Consider the following 19,020-nt stretch of genomic DNA (forward strand, 5'->3'; position numbering starts at 1 on the left):
ATATGTAAAAGGCGGATCGTGGAACTGCCCTCGCTCATGAGTAATGTGAGAATAAATACTTTCAAAATGGTGAAGCAGTCAGATAATATGGTGATGGTGGCCACAGAAGTACCTAAAATAGATATATAGACTAGTTAAATCTGCAGCTTTTGTTGACTCCATGACTGGAAGAGGACTGAGCTGTGAAGTTTGGAGCCAGAAATGAATGTACTCATAGATCAGGGATGTTTGGATTTGGGGCTTGATTTTCAGTCCATCTCAATTCTTTCTCTTCTTGTGCAGCTTCTTTGTAAAATAAAAAAAAAAGACCTGAACATTTGTAGCACTAAGCGTTTTAGACCTAGCAATGAAGACTGTGACAGATTGCCTTTAATATGACAATAGCTCAGATTCAATCTAAAGAAAAAAAAGTTCAGAGGGAATTAAAAGGCAAAAAGTGAGTCCTGCCTCTTTAAACTAAAGCAAACCAAGTTGGATTTATGTTGACACCTCCAGCCAAGATCATTAATATTCCAAAGCCTGGTCATAAGCTAGAAGAAAGGGCAGAGAGAGATGCTTTTAGGAGTAATAAGGTGGGCTGAGGAAGAACTGTGCGGAGACCCCTTCAAAGGAGCTTTTCAAGTTTTGGAAGGTGGGCAGTAAAACAGGAACTTAATCAGTGTCTCCAGTGCAGCAGCTACATTGCAGAGTGACTTCAGGAAAAATAAGAGACAGAATAATATTGTCCCCCAGTGTCTCTGCACAGGGGACTACTGTGTGAGGGAGCCTGAGGATGGTAATAAGCCAGGCACGTGAAAAAATCTTGAAAAGCATAGGAGCCAGGTCAGATGGCAGTCACCTGCAGGGCAGAGGCGATCTCACTGACAAACTGCCCCAGGCGAGGGGCCAAGGAGAAAGGGACAGCAGACCTGAGATGATAAATGTGACACGGCTTCTTTTCCATAATCTGAACTGCACCTACCTAGCTGAGATCTTGCCAGGCAGGGCCCAAGCTGCGCTATGCAGACGCTTCGTTTTACTCCCTCTTGAATACATTGGGCTTTTAATGAGAGTGGTCAAGGCTTGCATTGTGTCAAGGTAAAGCCACATGGAAGGTCCTGGGAGGGAAGACACTCTTCTAACCTCTTGCAAGAGGCATTCCGGAATAAAACACGACCTACTCTGGATGAGGCAATCCCCTAAGGAGTGCCTGCTGCCTAGATACAGGCTGTGGGGAGTGCAATATTAAAAAGAACACTCCGTCTTTACAAGGTGAGAAATTAGAGTGCCCCAGCTCTCGCCATTTTCCCCTCATTTCTCCCCGTCTCCAAATCCCCATCTGTCTTGTGCTGACCCATCTATCTTTAACCACCCCCCTCTCCAGCCTCCAGAACACAGAGCTACTTCTCTTCTTGAAATCTTGTGTTACTTCTTGTGTTACTTGCCCCCTTTTATTCGGGTTAGAACTGAGCTTCTCTGCAAAAGTGTTTTATGGATCATGTATGAAGGATGCTCCGCAAAAAGCCATTGTTTTCCACCGCTTTGTAATGTTGTTGTCCCAAAATCAAAAGGCAATAAACAGCCTAATTTCTAACAGCCTCTGACAAATCTGCTAGGTGCCCTCAACCTTGAGCTTAAAAAACGATTACTTCTGGCACTTCAGCGGGAAATAATACCACCACCTAGTTCTTATCTAGCGCTGTTCATCTTTAGAGCTCAAAGCACTTTAGAATGGAGGTTAGTATCATTATCCCCATTTTTACAGATGGGGAAATTGAGGCACAGGAAATGACGACACATGCCAAAGGACACCCAGCAAGTCAGTGGCAGAGCTGGGAATTGGACCCAGGCCTCCTGTGTCCCAGACCTGTGCATATCCACTGGCTATATTGCCTTAGAATGTGCTCCATGGTAACTCACCTTTTTATAGATTAGCAGAGTGAACAGCTGTGGCCATCTGACAAACTGTGGGTTTGCACATACCCAATTGCCTTACTTCAGTACCTTCCTGTTTCCTACGTTTCCCTTTTTAATTATTACTCTTATATGAGGAAGAAAGTGATGGGAATGAAAGAGAAACTGGTGACTCCAGTTAGATCCAGGAATAGAGCAATCAGCCACTGGGCAAGCTCCCCTGGCACTTGTGTGCCAGGGCACCTACACCCTGACCTGTAACCCCATGCAAACCTAGCTTGTCCAGCCCTTTCACAGTTTATCCCATATCCCCCACAAACGCCTACTATTAGGATTATCCACCACAACCCCAGTTCATACTACAATCAGCCATTCCAGTCCTTTGCCTCTCGTGAGTAGACAATTCCTTCTGCTGAACTGAGTGGTGATTTTATGGTGGGGGTCAGGACTAGACAAAGACTCGCAAATTCTTTTGCACTTAGACCACGATTCTGCATAGACATACACATACATTTAACTTTAAGGCCAATAGGCCTTCAGTAGTCTCACTGACTTCCACAGGACAATTTAAAAGCTTAAATCTTTGCTTGGCTGGGACTAAAGGTGACATTTCAACGATATATCCAGAGAAAAAGGGATAGTGCAGTTACATAAGTACCATTCTATTCACCACTGGGACTACAACACTGCATCATAAATGGACATGCATACACGCTAATAAACAGATCAGCTGCGAGACACATATCGGGCAATATTAAAATCAAGGCGAGTGAACTGAAAGAGCTACTCTGTTAGCTCTTATAATGCATCCCTTATGGAGAAAAATACATATTTTTTCACAAGGTGGTTATCTCTTTGCTAACGCGTTTATATGAAAATATATAAAATATACTGTACAAAACTGGCAAAAATTTCATATTTAAAAAGGAAGCGCGTGATTCAACATGCATTACATACATTTCACTACTATAGCATTTCATGTTTCCACCAAATATTACATTTTAAATATGACAGTTAGCCAAGTTTGTAATGTGTGGATATATTTTATATACTCATATGTCTTTTAAATATATCTAACTATGTTAGATATGTTCAATACTTGGAAAATATGTATTTTTCATATGGGATGACTCAAAATTCCTTACAATTGCAAATCAACACAAACAGGTTGGCCAACTGGCTAATGACTTTTTAAAGAACATTCTCATAACCACTCTTCAGTTCAAATAATATATACTGACTGCATTTTTTTCTCAGCCTGCCCTTGTGAGATAATGATCTAAGTTACTCCCTCCCTTGATAAGGACCTTATGAAAGCTCCCATAGAATATCTTCTTCACTTCCTGTTGGTCAAAGGTGACTTCCTGTAAATCAGCCTTGTAGTCATGATTGAAATAGGTCAAGGATTTCTTACTGGCTACAGGGGAAAATAGGACAAATAAGAACTTAGAATTAAAATAGAATTTGATTTCACCTACAGCATGTTGAAAAAAAATATAGGCTTAAAACATACTGAAACACTTAATACTTGTCAAGCTTTAAAAGCACAAAAAAGGAAAATAATGGTCAAAGTCAAGCATACATTGCAAAATGGAGTAAATAAAATTACAGTTTTTAGTGGGTTTTTAACTATACAGAAAAACATTTCCATATGTTATTTCGATAGCTTCTGAAATGTTCATGCTGGACACTGGCAAGTTTCAATAATAAAACTGTCCAACTGAGTATAGAAGTTGGTTCTGTTACTCTTTCAAATACCTGAATCTGATCTATACTACATGAAACCTTACAGTCAAGTATAACCCCGAGGATTGGCTGGAAGTCCTCATCTGTTAGCTGCCACACGGCAAAGGGCACTTTGGGAGTCTCCGGAAGGAGCCGGAGGAGGATGCTGATGGTGTGCACAGACGGAATCCCAGAGAGAAGCACTTCACTGGAATGAGACAAGCAGAAGTCAGCTCAGTGACTAATGATAATGAATGGCAGGGAGCTAATGTTCTACTTTCCTGGCAACCAGAACAGTTCTGAGCTACAGACAGAGTGGTGTTACTGAGGCATGATGGCCTGAGTGAGGCTCATTTGTGGAAATCAAATACAGGGCCAGATCCTTTGCTGGTGTAACTCGGTTGAAGTTGAAGGAGTTACCCCAGTAGAGAATTTGCTCCGTATTTTGTACATTCCTCTTGGGTTTAAAAAACACATGCCCTAGAATTTTGCATGTGCAGGGCATCCCTGTGGCCTTGTCATAGCATCAAAAGGGAGGTACAGGTCCAGCCATCATGGTCAATCTCTCACTCCGTGTTGGGTCAGGGAATGCTGAAGACACAGTGAATGCAGCCTTGCATTATTCAAAAGAGACACTTCTGGTAGCTTATCGAGTTACTTTGATGGGCTCTGAAAGGGTCCTATCCAAAACTCCTTGTCAAGAAGAATGAATGATGGCTGTGATGGATGGGGTAGAAAACTAGGGGAAGACCTTCAGGCCTTGACAGAGGTACTTAGAAGTACCTTGCAAAAAGACACATGAGCCATACTAAGATCACTTGTGAAATTTGGGACTCAAAAATGAAACCCGTGAGAGGACATGTAACAAGTCAAGCCATGGACTCCTGAGAAGGTCTTGCTTTCTCTTCTAGACTTCTGTTCCAAACTTGTTACAAAGCACTTACTGCATGCAAATGTCACTCAAAAGGCATAGGTCAAAAGTGAATGAAGAAAGCAAAATTAGCCATGTCGCAGATACATTTGTAATCTGTATGGGCCACATTTGCATGAGTAGATACACAACACTTCAACAATCTTTTCAGGACTGCTTCAAACGTAACATCAAGTTTTGTTTTGTTTTAAATTATATAATGTCCTTGGAAGGTCATATTTGTGTATCTGATACTCCTACTGGTTGAGCAAATGGATTTGTCTATGCTTTTTTAATTACTTAGAGCCTTCTGAATTCCCCTACTCTGTTTACTGTAAGAAGCTTTGCTTCTTTAAATAAGATTTAAATGATCCCAGTGCTTTAGTAATTAGGCTTCAAAATAAAATAAAACTGACTATTAAGAGTCAAATCTGCCATGATTTATACTCCATAATGCTACTGGGGTCATTGGCACTGCCTGGAATGAAAGTTGACCCATGACAATGCATAGGACTTTGAGAAGGATCCCAACTAATGAGGTGCACAGTAAAGTCACATTCCAAAGTCACTGGTTAATCCTTCTTGTCAATCAAAGTCAAGCTGCCCAGTGGAGCTATAAACTTGTATTCTACAACAGTAATTATCAGACTGCAAACCAGGAACATTAGGGGAAAGGGTGAAAGAGGTTAAAAAGGTCCGGCCCCAATCATGTTTCTAGCTGAAACTTTGCCTCAAAGTTTGGTCTTTTAAATGCATGTGGATGAGGAGAGGAGTGGTCATGGAAAGAATTAAATGCATCCCCAACAGAGGACAATTAAACAGAACTCAATGGTCATCACATGCAGTCTTTCAGCACTTAATTCTGGACAACAGTGATATTGAAGGCACACAGCTAAAACAGGGAAGGTGCCAATAGGCACCTAAAATCTGAGCTTGGCCTTGCAAAAGTTCAATGCCCCAATCACCCCACTGTATTCAATGAAGTTCCTGTGACATGTCCCATCATGTGATCCATCTTGAGGCAGTTCAGGGGGTGATTTATCGATCAGCACAGAATACATGTCTTCTAAGGGGGGAAAAAAATCTTTGCATGCTTTTCAGTTTCACTAGGGTGGGGTTAGCATTCATGCTATTTTCACTAGGAAATGGCCAGTTGAGTGTTCACTAGGCCAGTATCTACACCCACCCGCACCAGTCGATACCCTTCATTGTGTGGACCAGAGCCAATGTTTATGCAACAGACAGAGAATAAACTTTTGTTGGAATCAATGTGGTTCTCAGCTATCTTCCCAAACTACCTTGTTCTCTGGGTTAGCTGAATATCTCTGAAGAGAGTGTAAGTACGGGTCCCGCTGAACACATACGGTTCCATGGCCACTCCTTTAATGGAGGCATATTTTCTTTCCACCAGTCCAAAAGCCTCCATCATGTCAAATCCTGGTGCAGTCAGAGAAGGGCAGAGAAAGAAACACTTTGAGATAGTAGGGAAAACAATGGTTTGTAAGGGATCTGCCTGAGCAATGGTTGCTCTTTGTTTTCGCCAAGGGCAAGCGCATTCCAGTAAGGAGAAGGCTAGTAGGTATAACGAATTATCAGCCTGCTCAAAACACTCTGCATACTGTGTCAGTGTTCTGACTTGAATGCTCCGTGTTTCCCATTAAAGTGCCCCTTTGGCCTAGAAGACATATGCATAGATCCATTTTCCAGATGCAGGTAACAGAGGAACAGAAAATTTTCAGGCTAGATTTTCCAAAGTGTCCAGAACCCAGCTCCCACCTCTGGAAACTACAAATTCTACCCATTTGGAACAATGGGAGGAGCACTTTTGAAACTCTGGTCCTCAGTGACTTGCTAAAAGTTATAGGGAAAGTTTGTGGCAGAGTTGGTGGGAACAGAACCTAATCCCTGAAGTGGTTGACCTTTGTCTACTCATTAGACCAGACAAAATGCTTCAGATCTGTGTTGGTTAGGCCACCTGCTGGATGGAGAGAGCAATGCTCACCCCTGTGACATTCTTTGAGATCCACAGATGAAAACTAACTAGGCAGGTGCAAAGAATTATTATTAAGCACATTTTTCAGCAGAGATAATTAAAAGCCCAGAGAGGCTGAGTGAGCTAGCTGGAAGGTAGTGTTGCTTAGTTGCTTAGGCACTGGCCATGCAACCAAAAGATTTATTTTGAGATAAATGATGAATGAATATTTATTATGGAGCAGAGTTAAGGTGGTTTTATGATAAAATATGTTTTTTTTTACGTTTGAGAAAAATGACATGTTTGTTCACTATGTGAGCAGTGTAAGATCCAGAAGGTCATTAACTTGTTTTCTTGCTTTAACATCCTTGAGTTTTATAAACGATAGGTAAATACAGTCTGTCACCTAGGAACCTTAAAAATATATTTGAGTTATTTGTTCCTGGAATGAATTAATTACGGTTTGTAAGGGCCTCAGCCACTGCAGCAAGACCTAATAAATAAGAGTGGCATTTTTTTAAAATCTATTAAATGGAAAAAAAAAACCCTAAAAAATTTGCTCTGAAAAAAAGCACAAGTTATAATGAGTTCTGCCTTTTCAACTTGATGACAAATATCATAAAAGAAGTGGATTCTGTCCAGTAATTGCTTAGGAAAGGGAAAAAAGAGAGAATTATTCTCTGCTGCAAAATGTATCCTCTCATGTGCGAGAGTCATGAAAGTTGGTAAAGTAAAGTATTTCCATTTCTCTCTTCATTTTTCAAGTATTGCCCAGAGGTGTGATCTGCCTTATGCGGTCTATAAAGATTTTTCCCCTGACATCTTTGACATCTCATCTCCAGCTTCATGTAGCTTCATCTCTTCTTCCCAGTTCATCATTAAAGCTCTATGAGTCACTTTCTTATTTCAGATTTTAATACAAGCAGACCTTGCAGTCGGGGGGTTGGGTTTTTTTTAGCTTATCGGAACTTACAGCAGGCTGGGGAGGGTAAAGGGAAATAACCAGTTTGTTTTAAAGAGAAAGGGGGACAAGTTCATCACATCATTTCCCTTTCAATCTGTACTCTCCCACCTCAGCACCACTTACTATTGATTGGATCTTGGTTCTGGTGGGTATTTTGCATTTGGGCTGCTATAATGCACACTGTCACTATGCAGTGTTCAGAGAGCTCATCAGATTATTCTGAAAGGTTTCAGACCCATTTCTCTCTGATTTAAGAACCCTGGGATTGGTATATTACCATGTCCATTAAAATGTATATCAAATATAATAACAATGTTTAAAAGCAAAATTTAAATTACAGTTATAACCATATTATTAATCCACCAGTGAGACAGTTATGGCACTGGGCTATTTCTCTTGATGAATCACCTGTGTCATGTAAGACAGGCACAGAAATGTTTGCTTGGGTATTATGGCTTGATTAGTTTGGCCTGGACATACACAGACTGAATAGTCTTGCAGGAATGGGGGGAAGAGAGGTCAAACAGGGCAGTCTATGGATCTTAGATACTTATCTGGCCCCCTTTACAAGAGGATCTGAGCACCTCCCAGTCTGTGACGTATATATCCTCACAACACCCCTGTGAGGCAGAGAAGTCCTATTATCGTTATCCCCCTTTTATGGTTGGGGAACTCTGGCAGAGAGAGACGAAGGGTATGTCTACATTTGAGCTGGGAGGGGTGATTTCCAGTTCACAATGCTAGCTCCGCCCAAGCGACACCTTAAAAATAGCTATGTGTTAGCAGCACCACGGATGGTTCCCCCGAGCACTGCCTGACCCCTGGATGTGTACTCAGACAGCTAGCCTGAACTGTGGCCCATGCAGCCACAGATGCATTGCTATTTTTAGGTGCTAGCTCAACCAGAGCTAGCGTGGGTATGTCTACACGAGCTGGGAATCACAGCTCCGAGGTCAGTGTCATACTTAAGCGACTCCAAAGGACTCCCTGGCAGGGCTGAACCAAGGTCTTCTGAATCTCAGGCTGGAGCCCTGACCACTAGAACTCTCTGGGAAGATGTGGGGCTGGGGCTGCCATATAGGCAGTACAAGTCACTTCCTAGGTGGCAAACTATATATAATGGGTCCTACAGTGGGTAAAGGGGAAATAGAGTTCCCCTAGTTAAATATATACCATTTGAGTCCGAACAGCAGCCCTAGGCATGTCTACATCCTTTACAACCTGCAGAGATTACCTTGGGGGAGGGAAAGGGGAAAAATTTTAGGCTGGGGTTACTGAAAGAGCCTAAGTGCATTAGGGACACAAATCACCTTGCAGTGCAATGGAAGTTGGATGCCTAACTTCCTTAGGGGCTTTGCAATTCCCAGCCTTTACCGCTAGCTGTTCCCCAAAAAAGGTTGACAGATGTGGATGATGGGAGAGCTACCTACTTAGCTTGGATGGATGAAATAAGACCCTCAGTACAACAGGGAAACGTATTTCTGTTGCCCAATGTGGTGGGGAAAGGGAAAGGAAATGAAGGTGTTGAGGGGAGACATTTGCTGAGCTCTCCCAGGTTTCCTGCATCAGATTTTCTGACACGGCAATAGCACTCTGGGTGTGGGGACGATGACTTTAATGTGTGCCAGGCAAGCTTTTGTAACAGCGATGCAGATTAAAGATTAGTCAGGATCAGACAGCGTGTCCACATTCATGACAGAGCCCACCTGGGACTGAGAACTAGTAAGGTACCTTGCAGAGAGCCTTCAGTGGAACTGATAGTGGGGCAAGCTGCAGGAGAAAAAAAAAACGGGAAAAATCATGAGACCCAATGGAAGCCAAACTGGCAACTTATTACAGGAATAAAGCAGACATGGCTGTGGTCTGCAGCAGAATGGAAAGCACATGGAGACCTAGTGAGTGAGTCTGTATAGACATCTTGGCACAGATACTGCAGTACCCTACAATACCGTCAATTCCTTGAGGCCAGGACCCAGCCTGATGGTAGCAATAATCGTTACACTTATGGGCAATCCAATGGCATACATTTGGGCCATATTTTCAATGGCTTGAAGACACACTGGTTGAAAATTTGTACTCTTTGCAAACTTGGGTCTATGACAAGAAGCTTCATATGCACTTAGCCAATCTGCACATGCAAACATGGAAGTTTGCCAGGTTTTGTATGGCTCACTCATCACTCAAGCCTTTGAAATGATTGTCCTTTATCAGCAGGTCCCTTTGTCATAACTTTGTTTTGACTCAATCTTCTACTACTGCTCACCCACTGTGGACTTAAACGCAGTTATAATGGGCTTTTTCTTTGACATTCCTGGTTAGTTGTAGTCTGGACACCTAAACATATAATGCATATGTAATTGCCAGTTTGCATAAACAATTGCTCTAACTGCATTGCAAAACAAAGAAACACAACTACCCAACCATTTGAGCATGGAGCTGAGGTTTCATTTTTGCAAAATTTGTCTCTCCGCATCATTAAGTGGTAAAGCCAAGATTGTCAGAAGCGAGTAAAAGCAACCACATGCACAAAATCTGTGCAGGTATTTACATACAAAATGTGCATATGCAATTGTGGTAATTGCACACAAAGACTATGCATGTCCATGTAATTCTGAAAATTTGAACTTAAGAGCATTCTTTCATTTTTATTCATTTGTTATTACATTTTGGAACTTAATCTTTAAAAAAAAAAAAAACAATTGGATATCCTTTGCCGGTCACCTTCTCAGGAAATCCTCTGCTCAGTCTTATAGCATCCCTGAGGCAGCGAGAGCAAAATATATGGATGCTACTCATTCAAATTAGGGACAAAGGACTAGAATCAAAAGCTATTTGGTGACAAGTTATAAAGTGCTCTCCCCATTTAAGTGTTTTGGGTATGGCAGTGTTTTAGAAAACAGAGCATGAATGTTACTTTCAATTATTTGCTGCTGTTTAAATCCCAGGGCCATGGATGCCAGATGGAACTGGGACAAGGAAAATATTTGAAAGTCAGAGATGTCCCTGAAACTCAAGCACACTTGAGAGGTTGGCTATTTCACAAATGGCTTTTTAGGTCACTAGTTTAATGCAGCTTAGCAGCTCATTACATTAAGGTTGCATTATAAACGTTCTGTTGCTATTATGTTACTCTGAAATACATCATATGGTATTTCATAGCTCACCACACAAGCAGGGTTCCAATTTTCAGTACTTGACTACTGTAAAAGGTAGGAGGAGCTGGTCATTCCCTCCCCATTCCTCTTGGCAAATAAACGTGCACCTGAAAAGCCCAGTCCACTGTGTTAATTTGTGACCCCTCTCACCCACCAAGTATGAGCCACAGGCTGTTGGTACCACAGCACTCGGGTGTGAAACTGAATTGAAGGCTGTGAGTTTGATGGCTCTGGGACTATGGACATCAGGTACTAAACCAAAAGGGTGACATTTTCCATTGGCCTCCATTATTTTGAGGTACCTTGGTTTGCATACACATAAAGCAAGTTTTTCTTTCTGGAAAAGTTCTATAGACTTGGGATTAGAACCAGTACTGGGGGATAAAGCAATGGAACAGGGTTCTATTAAAATGGTCCGTTCCTGGGTAAGCTCCACTTCTGACCCCTCCCACTCTCTCTGAGAGCGCTCCTTCTAGGTCTTGGGCCATCTCCTCTGTCTTGGGGTGGAATCACACAATTCTCCCACTCTCAGACCAGGCCCTGGGTTGCAGTCTCCTGTGTATCAAGTGTGATCACCTCAGCAGGTCAGACTGACCTCCAGACCCTGCAATTCTGTTCTCCCCGGGCAATGACAGTGCCAATCAGCGACCAAACAGCCTCCTTAACCCGAAGTGTCATTTGTTTAGAACAAAAGCGTTTCAGAGAAACCAGATCTCAAAAAAAGCAAAACAGCCTGCACACATACTTCCCCTCACTGAGAAAGTGCATCTTAAGCTTCAGAGTCTTCCCAGTTAATATCCCAGATGAGCCCCCACTTGTAATGCCGACAGACCCCGGTCATCGATAGGCGAGATGGAACCTGGGTCCTCTGAAGCTTAGCGTATGAGCCTCTATTGCATGAGCTAAAAGCTACATGCCTCTTAGCCCAGGCTGTAGCAGGCTCATCAATCTCTAGCGGGGGATAGAGCACCACACCAAGCAGGCATGGGTTACATCTACACCTTCTGGGTTTACATTAGACTCATGCTGGAAAGATACATGTCCCCAACATCATCTTCCATGGTGTGAGACATGACTTAAACCCAGTCCTACTTGAAGTGCTAAGCCCCAACAGCTTGAGTTGCCACTGCAAGAGGACGTGTGTGAATTTCAGCCTTATCACACACGACTTACCCTCTGTTTTGAAGGGAACGGAGCCTTGTGTTGAGGGCAGTTTAGCCAAGACAGAAGCTGTAAGAATAAATGCATTTGTGAGTCCTGATTCTGTGATTGGGATGTTTGGCTCACTATTGTTCATGGTTATTAGACCTTCCCTATGCTCCCTTCTGACTGGAAACAATAGCTTGGGAATGTGATATGAAATGGGCGCATTGTTTGAGCCATGTATTGGTCCCATTGTTTCAAGCGGGGACCTATTGTCTCCAGCCTCACTCCCCTTTTTAAAGAGGTTAGGTGTTCTTTTTCCTACTGGAATTTGCAAAAAGGTTGAGGACTTGGCTCTCTTTTCAGGGCACAAGTTGTACCCTGAAAACATTGCACCCTCATTTTTGTGCCTGCAGAATGGACCCTGGCTGTATATCCAAGTACATGCACCTCTAGCTACCTGATTCACAAACACAGACTGAAAAGGAGGACTTGTGGCACCTTAGAGACTAACCAATTTATTTGAGCATAAGCTTTCGTGAGCTACAGCGAAGTGAGCTGTAGCTCACGAAAGCTCATGCTCAAATAAATTGGTTAGTCTCTAAGGTGCCACAAGTCCTCCTTTTTCTTTTTGCGAATACAGACTAACACGGCTGTTACTCTGAAACACAGACTGGTAGCTACATCTATATTTTTATTTGTATTATTCAGATTTATACCCACAGTTCAACTGTCTGTGCAAATTACATCTGCAAAAAGGGTGGCCAACCCTTCTGAAAGTCTGGCCCTATACGCAAACTGCGTATCCTACACAAGCAAGTAAATCGTCATATACTTCCAGGGTGAAACTAATCTGAGGAGTATCTCTGTTGACTTCCACAGAGTTACACTGTGATTAATTGGGCCAAATTGGTCTCTGGCCCTTTAACTTTTAACGTTGCTTTTCCCCTGTTACTCTTTCCAAGCCCCAGTTTAATAGGGGTAATGACAGCATCACACCTTTGTGAATTATTGAAGATCTCTGGATAAAAGGCAATGCATAAAAGGTATGCACCTACTGATTTGCCTACCAGTTTGGCCAGTTGTTGACACAGCATCACTCTCTCCTGTGCCATGGACAGCAGAAACCATCACCTTGTATGCTGTGTTGGGAAGCAGCGACTGCAGGGTCACTCCACTGCTTTTACCAGAAACCATTACCTATGCAGAGATGAGAAAGACTCTGACACTCCAGCAGGATTCTCCATTCCGCTTTTATTCATTTGCTGATACAAGTGGGCAATACAGGGCAACAGAAAAGCAGTTTAGACTAAGAGCCGATGACCACACTCCCCTTCCCTGCTAGAGCTGGGAAAAGTTTTTCACCAAAACCTTTTTCTGCCAAAACAGCAGATTCAACAACATTGAAACATTTCTCAAGTTCATGTTGGTTTCTCCAAACGGTTTCAGTTGGTCGGGGGAGGGGTAATCCCAAAAAATCAAAATGTTTCCTTTCAACATTTTCTAAATGAAACATTTCAATTTTTCGGTTCGAAATCACTTTCGATTTCAACATTTCTTTTCATTTTATTTTTACAAACATTTCTAAAAAATTAAAAATGAATGAAACAAAATGAAACAATTTTGTCTTGACAAAATGTTTCATTTGACCCAAAATGATTTTTCAGTTGCCTGAAAATTTTGAAAAAATTAATTTTTCATTCAATCTGAAAATACTTAAGATTTTTTTTTTGAATTGCGAGTGAAACAAAAAATCCTCTCTTCTCCCAGCTCTTTTCCTGCAGACACGCTCCACCCCACCTCCCCTCTCCCCCCAGCCCTTAGATTCCCGCTAGGCACTGAGACTGCCCCTCAGCTCATCAGGGAAGATTTTCAAAGGTACAGTGGGGAGTTAGGTATCCAGCTTCCATTGAAAGTTTTCTTATTTATTCTGGGAAATGTCCCCCGCTAGCATTTTCCTAATGGATATCCGAATTGGACAGGCCTATTGGTCTCAGGCCAATATTGCCTCAGTGAAATGGAAACACTGAGGGAGTTTCATCAGCCATGGTTTCTTGCTTTGTTTTCCTATTGAAGCTACAGACTGGAGGAAGAAAGTCATCAGATCAGGCTTATCTAGTTGCTGGGCAGCTCTGTATGAACATGGGGACATTCTCCATCCAAAGGAATTTCAAATTTCCTTATGGTACTGCAGTCTAACTGGGTCTAACCGGAGAATTTGAGTGCTAAAGGTTAATGCTTAATCACTTTAGGTCAGAGCAGGGGATTTGTCCTTAATCCTTCACCTATTGGAAATGCAGCACTCCAGTTTATGGGGAGGAGGTGGATCAAAGAGGCAGCTGTAGTCTGAGGGGCTTTGACTGCAATGAATTCTCCTGATGTTTTATACAGAAATCCATGGAAGAGCCTAGAAGGCTTTGGTTTGAATTCACAACTGTCTGTCTCTAATGCACTGCCTTTAATCAGACGGAGGAAGCGAGTTGCTCTTGTTCTCTTGACCAAATTTATCCTTGGGGTAACCCCACTGACTTCAACCGAGACACATCGGGATGACACTGGCTACGTGTCTTTTTAGTCAAGTGCCTGGCATGTCCAAAAGCAGCTGAGGACTTACTGTTTGCTGAGCACTGTCATCAGATTCAGGAGTGTAGGTTACTCGGTAGTATTGTATGTGGCTGCCAGGGGGTCTCCAGTGGACCTGCAGGCTATTGGGGGTCTCCGAGTCTACAACGAGGTCGGTGGGTGGGCTCTGGGAAGCTGCAGCAGGGAACAAAGATGAACTAGATGACAAGCAGATAGTGATGGATACAAACCAGGCCAAAAAGATTCCTTGTCTGGCACATTAGTAAGTGCTTCACTGCTCTGCTACCATAATAGTGAAAGCTCAGAACAGAGACAGAGGGGGCGTCACCTTGGGGCCAGGGAACGAGAGAGACTGAGATCTTGGAGGAGAGTGGATTGCCTAAGGCTAGAAAGAGAGGACTCAACACTGAGACAAGAGAGGCCTAGGAGCTGCAAGAAAAACTTTGGAGTTGAGAAGGGAGACCTAGAAGCATAAAGAAATATATGTAAAGTGTACCCCATACATACCCAAGGTGGCATGTATATCTGACCCAAGATATAAAGGCACATTGTGAAATGGCTTTAGAGATGGCTCGGAGTGTATTGGACACTCAGTTTACTCTAATGTCATTGCTAAGTTGATATCGTCCAGTGAATGCAACGTCCGTCTGTCCCTTCTTGTTTTTAAATTCAATTTCTTACTAAAATATTAGCAACCTTGCAGAACATGACACTGCTTGGCTCACACTCATCGGACCACCCACAGACTTCTGAAGTCGTTTCATACAAAGTTTGGGTGTGATTCCTATCGTATATCCTGAGCTGAATGTGACTCCTACAGTGGTTAAGATCTCAGAGCCCAGGCTCCAGCCCAAGCCCAATTGTCTAGGCTTCAATTTTTATGCTCCTGATTTGGGCTCTCGCCACTAGGCCCCGTTACCTCCACACCAACCATAACGGCAGCCTCCCACCCAGACCATTAGGCAAGACCACCCCAGCCTGCTCCATAGCACCCAGCGCCTCTCACAGGTTTGCTGCCTGTACCGACCATTTCATTCAGCTAGGATGTGCCACCAGTTCACTGTTTCCCTGTCATTCTTTTAATATAACCCAATCTAACAAGATAGAATAAGTTAGCTGAAAACTTCAAAGTCGGAATTACTTGGAAAGCTCCCAGGGCCCTGCAGGATCTGACAGCACGGATCTGACAGACAGGGGAAAGGTCAAATTTCTAGGCTGCCCAGGGAGGAAGTGAGTATCTCTGACACAGAGGGTGCCATCTGGGTCAACCTCATCTGCTGCCCCTTAAACCTTTTCCACGCTTCCTTCACAGGAGGGTTTTCAGCCTTCGGACTCCTCAGTCTAATTGGTACAATGTACATGTCCTCAAATCAGAGTAAATCTCTAGAGCTCTCTGCTAAGCTGCACGGCTGCCCATTTCAAATGTCCCTTCGGAGCCTTATCCATCATTATTATCCAAACGATGCAGCTGAGTTTTTCTCGCCCTCATTGCTTAGTATTCTGGATTCTTCCCATCATTTCAGCTCCTCGCCATTAGTCTCCTTAAACTTAGTTACTAAACTAAGCATCAGCTTGCCCAAGTTTAAGGACCTATCTATTAATGACTTTGCCACTGTGGATGTTCGCTCCAGAGGTGACAGACCAGCCTGTGTTCTACTCCCAGGCCAGGTATTTCACTCCCGGGAGTGGGAAAACCCAGCTCGCTGTACAGTTGGAGTCCTATGTTCGTTCCCAGGCATGCCTTTAAATGTCACATCACACCCTATTCCTAAGAGGTGGGCGCTTTGAGTCACCATGCTGCACAATAATGCAAGGTCGCAATGCGCCGATGAAGTATCATCTCATGCTCACCCAGCATTACCGCACATTGCTGTAGTTTCGAACACAAGCACTGAAATGGGGAGTGTCCAGCTCTGATAATTCTGTCCTTCAGGACAAATGCAGAATGGTGGCAATCTCAGGGGGAGGAAGAGTACTTCGCTCCAGGGAAAGGGGGTGGGGATGCCTCACTTCACTCATCCAAGCTTTTGAAAGAACAGTCTTGGTGGGTCTTAAAGAGCATCCCCATCCCATCCTTCTCAGGCAGACGAGAATGGCAGCTGCCTTACAAATCCTTGAAAGGGAGCAAACAGGAAGGTCATTAGGTCTATGGCACAGATATTAAAGACTCCGATAGGTCCCAAAAGATAAGCAATGTTACATGATATCCCATTACTGTGCATGAAGGGTTGTGTGTATGTGCTTTTGTGTTATTATTATTAATAATTACTTGCATTGTGGTCGCACCTAGAGGTCCCAATCAAGGATCAGGGCCCCCTGAGCTAGATAATGATAATGAAAAGACAGTCCCTGCTGCAAAGACTGTACAATTTAAGTGTAACACAAGAGAGGACAGGAGGTTACAAGACCTACGTTGTTTCTAAACCACGCCCTTTGTAAAGGAGCACAACGCACTGCAGAGCGATGGATTTTTTTTTGGTAAGATGTGTCTGATGACAGGACCTGTTGTCTGAAAGAGAGAGATGTCCTGTAACGTCCATTGAGCACAATCTACCTGCACAGAGGTTTGTATGTGGGTTGAGCAAGGAAGTAGTCCTGATTAAAATGAACTTGCTGTGCTCACCTCAGCCCCACAGGGAGGTATATAGTTCTACACAGCAAAACCAGTACACAAAGGCAGTCATTTTTCTCTTAACCTTCAAGGAGGCCATATTCTCCTGGGGAGAACAGAGAAAGAGAGGTGCTTGTGTTCCTCACGCTTCCTGCATAGCCTCAGGCTTCTAGGGCAAAAGCCTCACTTTAGTGACTGCCCTGAAGTTGCTGTATTTCTTGAAAGATGCTGCACACATTTAAAAAACAACAACAACAAAAAAGAACAATGGCTTAGCCTCGTCCTATATGGAGGGATGAGAAAGAACACGAGTCACTTTTCACCGCACATATGCACCCCGCTCTGCACCCAGGCTCTCTCTCAACACAGCATGTGTGCGCCTGCTGGCTACAATGGAAGATAAGCCTTTCACTCAGAGGAGGGCTTGGAAGATTTTTGACACATCAAAGCTTATGCTCAAATAAATTGGTTAGTCTCTAAGGTGCCACAAGTACTCCTTTTCTTTTTGACACATCATTGGTATTTCATAGATACTAAGGTCAGAAGAGATCATTATGATCATCTAGTCTGACCTCCTGCACAAGGCAGGCCACAGAATCTCACCCACCCACTCCTGCGAAAAACCTCTCACCTATGTCTGAGCTATTGAAGTCCTCAAATCGTGGCTTAAAGACTTCAAGGAACAGAGAATCCTCCAGCAAGTGACCTGTCGCAAACACTTGGCTTTAAGAATGTCAGAGTGGGGAGGAATCATACAATTAAGCTGAATGATTTTCTCATGGATGCTCATTTGAACTTGGCCACAAAACAGAGTGTGAGTCTTTCCCATAATCTTGCCCAGCCCCTCCCCTCTCTACCAGGACACCTGCCGTCTTAGCCTTTTTCAAGCTATTGGGACCACAGCCCCTCTCGGAGCTCCCCGGGAGCTGCACACTCTCTTTGAAACCACCTCCTTCTCTTACTTCACTTTTCCTCACTGGCATTTTCTCTTTTAAATTGAGAAGTCAGATTTTCAAACACGTTAGGCATCCAGTTGTGCACCCAAAATCCAGTCCCAGTTTACGTACACACTTATTCTGATTGCACGTGCAAACTGAGTAATTGCACATGGAAATTAAGCATGCATTCTGGCTCTGTAACTGCTGGCCTAACTTGTTGAGCATCTGGCCCTTTGCATGAATTAAGTGGCAGTGAAAGATTGATATCCATGACACATGAAATCCCCTATTCACTCACAGGAAAGATATGTCATGGGCAGCAGTTGTGCAAGCTGCACCCCCTTCACTGTCCCACCGGTGTCTCTCAGACTTATTCCAGCACTAGCAAAGAATGGGACATACACACCTGAGGGTCAGTTCTGTCCTTGGCCTGTCTTCTGAGTATGCCAAGCACGGCACCAACCAGTGCCATTTGCAGTGAGTTGCGTGATGTGGATCTGGTCTGAGCTCACTGCTCAGGTTTGACATTGTGGAATTCACAACTTGAAACCTACCTGTTTGTTTACTGAAACCTCTAAATAGCTGCAATTATCCCTCTGTCCTGTACAATAGTATGATGCACAGTGAGTCTGTTGCATCAATTCACCTTTGTGTTTTACAGCACTCGGCGGCTCGCCTGAGGTAGCTTTACACAAGGATACATTATTATTATTCATTATTAATAAAAGCAGGGCTTTGGATTCCAAGACAGCAATTTACTCTGAGCTTCACCAGCTCAGAAAACACAAAACCAGACAGAACGGGTTTATTCTGCAAAGACTGTTGGGAACCAAGAGGAGAAGGAGCAGATCACAGATATTAAACGACTCGTGTTCCATTCACGGGCTGCAAAGCCATTAGACAGGGCGTAGTCATTAAGAGGACCTTTGGGGAGGCCACTTTTTAACTTCATTCTGTCAGCACCAAGCAAGATTCAGACTTTCCCTCAGAGCAGAGTCGGACCGCAAGGCTCGCTCGCATTTTTGTAAGGGCCCCCAATGAAGAATGACTCAGCAATTAGGACTCCAAATGATTCCTCACCTTCCTTAATAGACAGCATGTTATAAACAAGTAACATTCATTAGGC

The 19,020-nt window shown here is 43.3% G+C and overlaps 1 protein-coding gene across 1 annotated transcript in view; it reads right to left on the reverse strand.

Moving 5' to 3' along the window:
* Window positions 1-19,020, reverse strand: part of COL20A1 (collagen type XX alpha 1 chain) — an 86,901-nt gene that overhangs the window by 29,101 nt on the left and 38,780 nt on the right. The window contains exons 18-24 of the mRNA XM_077832183.1: window positions 14,377-14,519; window positions 12,821-12,962; window positions 11,793-11,849; window positions 9,196-9,234; window positions 5,827-5,965; window positions 3,684-3,826; window positions 3,201-3,310 (exon numbers count right to left, since the gene is read on the reverse strand). Of these exons, the coding sequence (XP_077688309.1) occupies window positions 3,201-3,310; window positions 3,684-3,826; window positions 5,827-5,965; window positions 9,196-9,234; window positions 11,793-11,849; window positions 12,821-12,962; window positions 14,377-14,519 (773 nt within the window). The remainder of the gene's footprint in view (window positions 1-3,200; window positions 3,311-3,683; window positions 3,827-5,826; window positions 5,966-9,195; window positions 9,235-11,792; window positions 11,850-12,820; window positions 12,963-14,376; window positions 14,520-19,020) is intronic.

Source organism: Eretmochelys imbricata, chromosome 13 (genome assembly GCF_965152235.1).
Source record: "Eretmochelys imbricata isolate rEreImb1 chromosome 13, rEreImb1.hap1, whole genome shotgun sequence".
Taxonomy (NCBI): domain Eukaryota; kingdom Metazoa; phylum Chordata; order Testudines; family Cheloniidae; genus Eretmochelys; species Eretmochelys imbricata.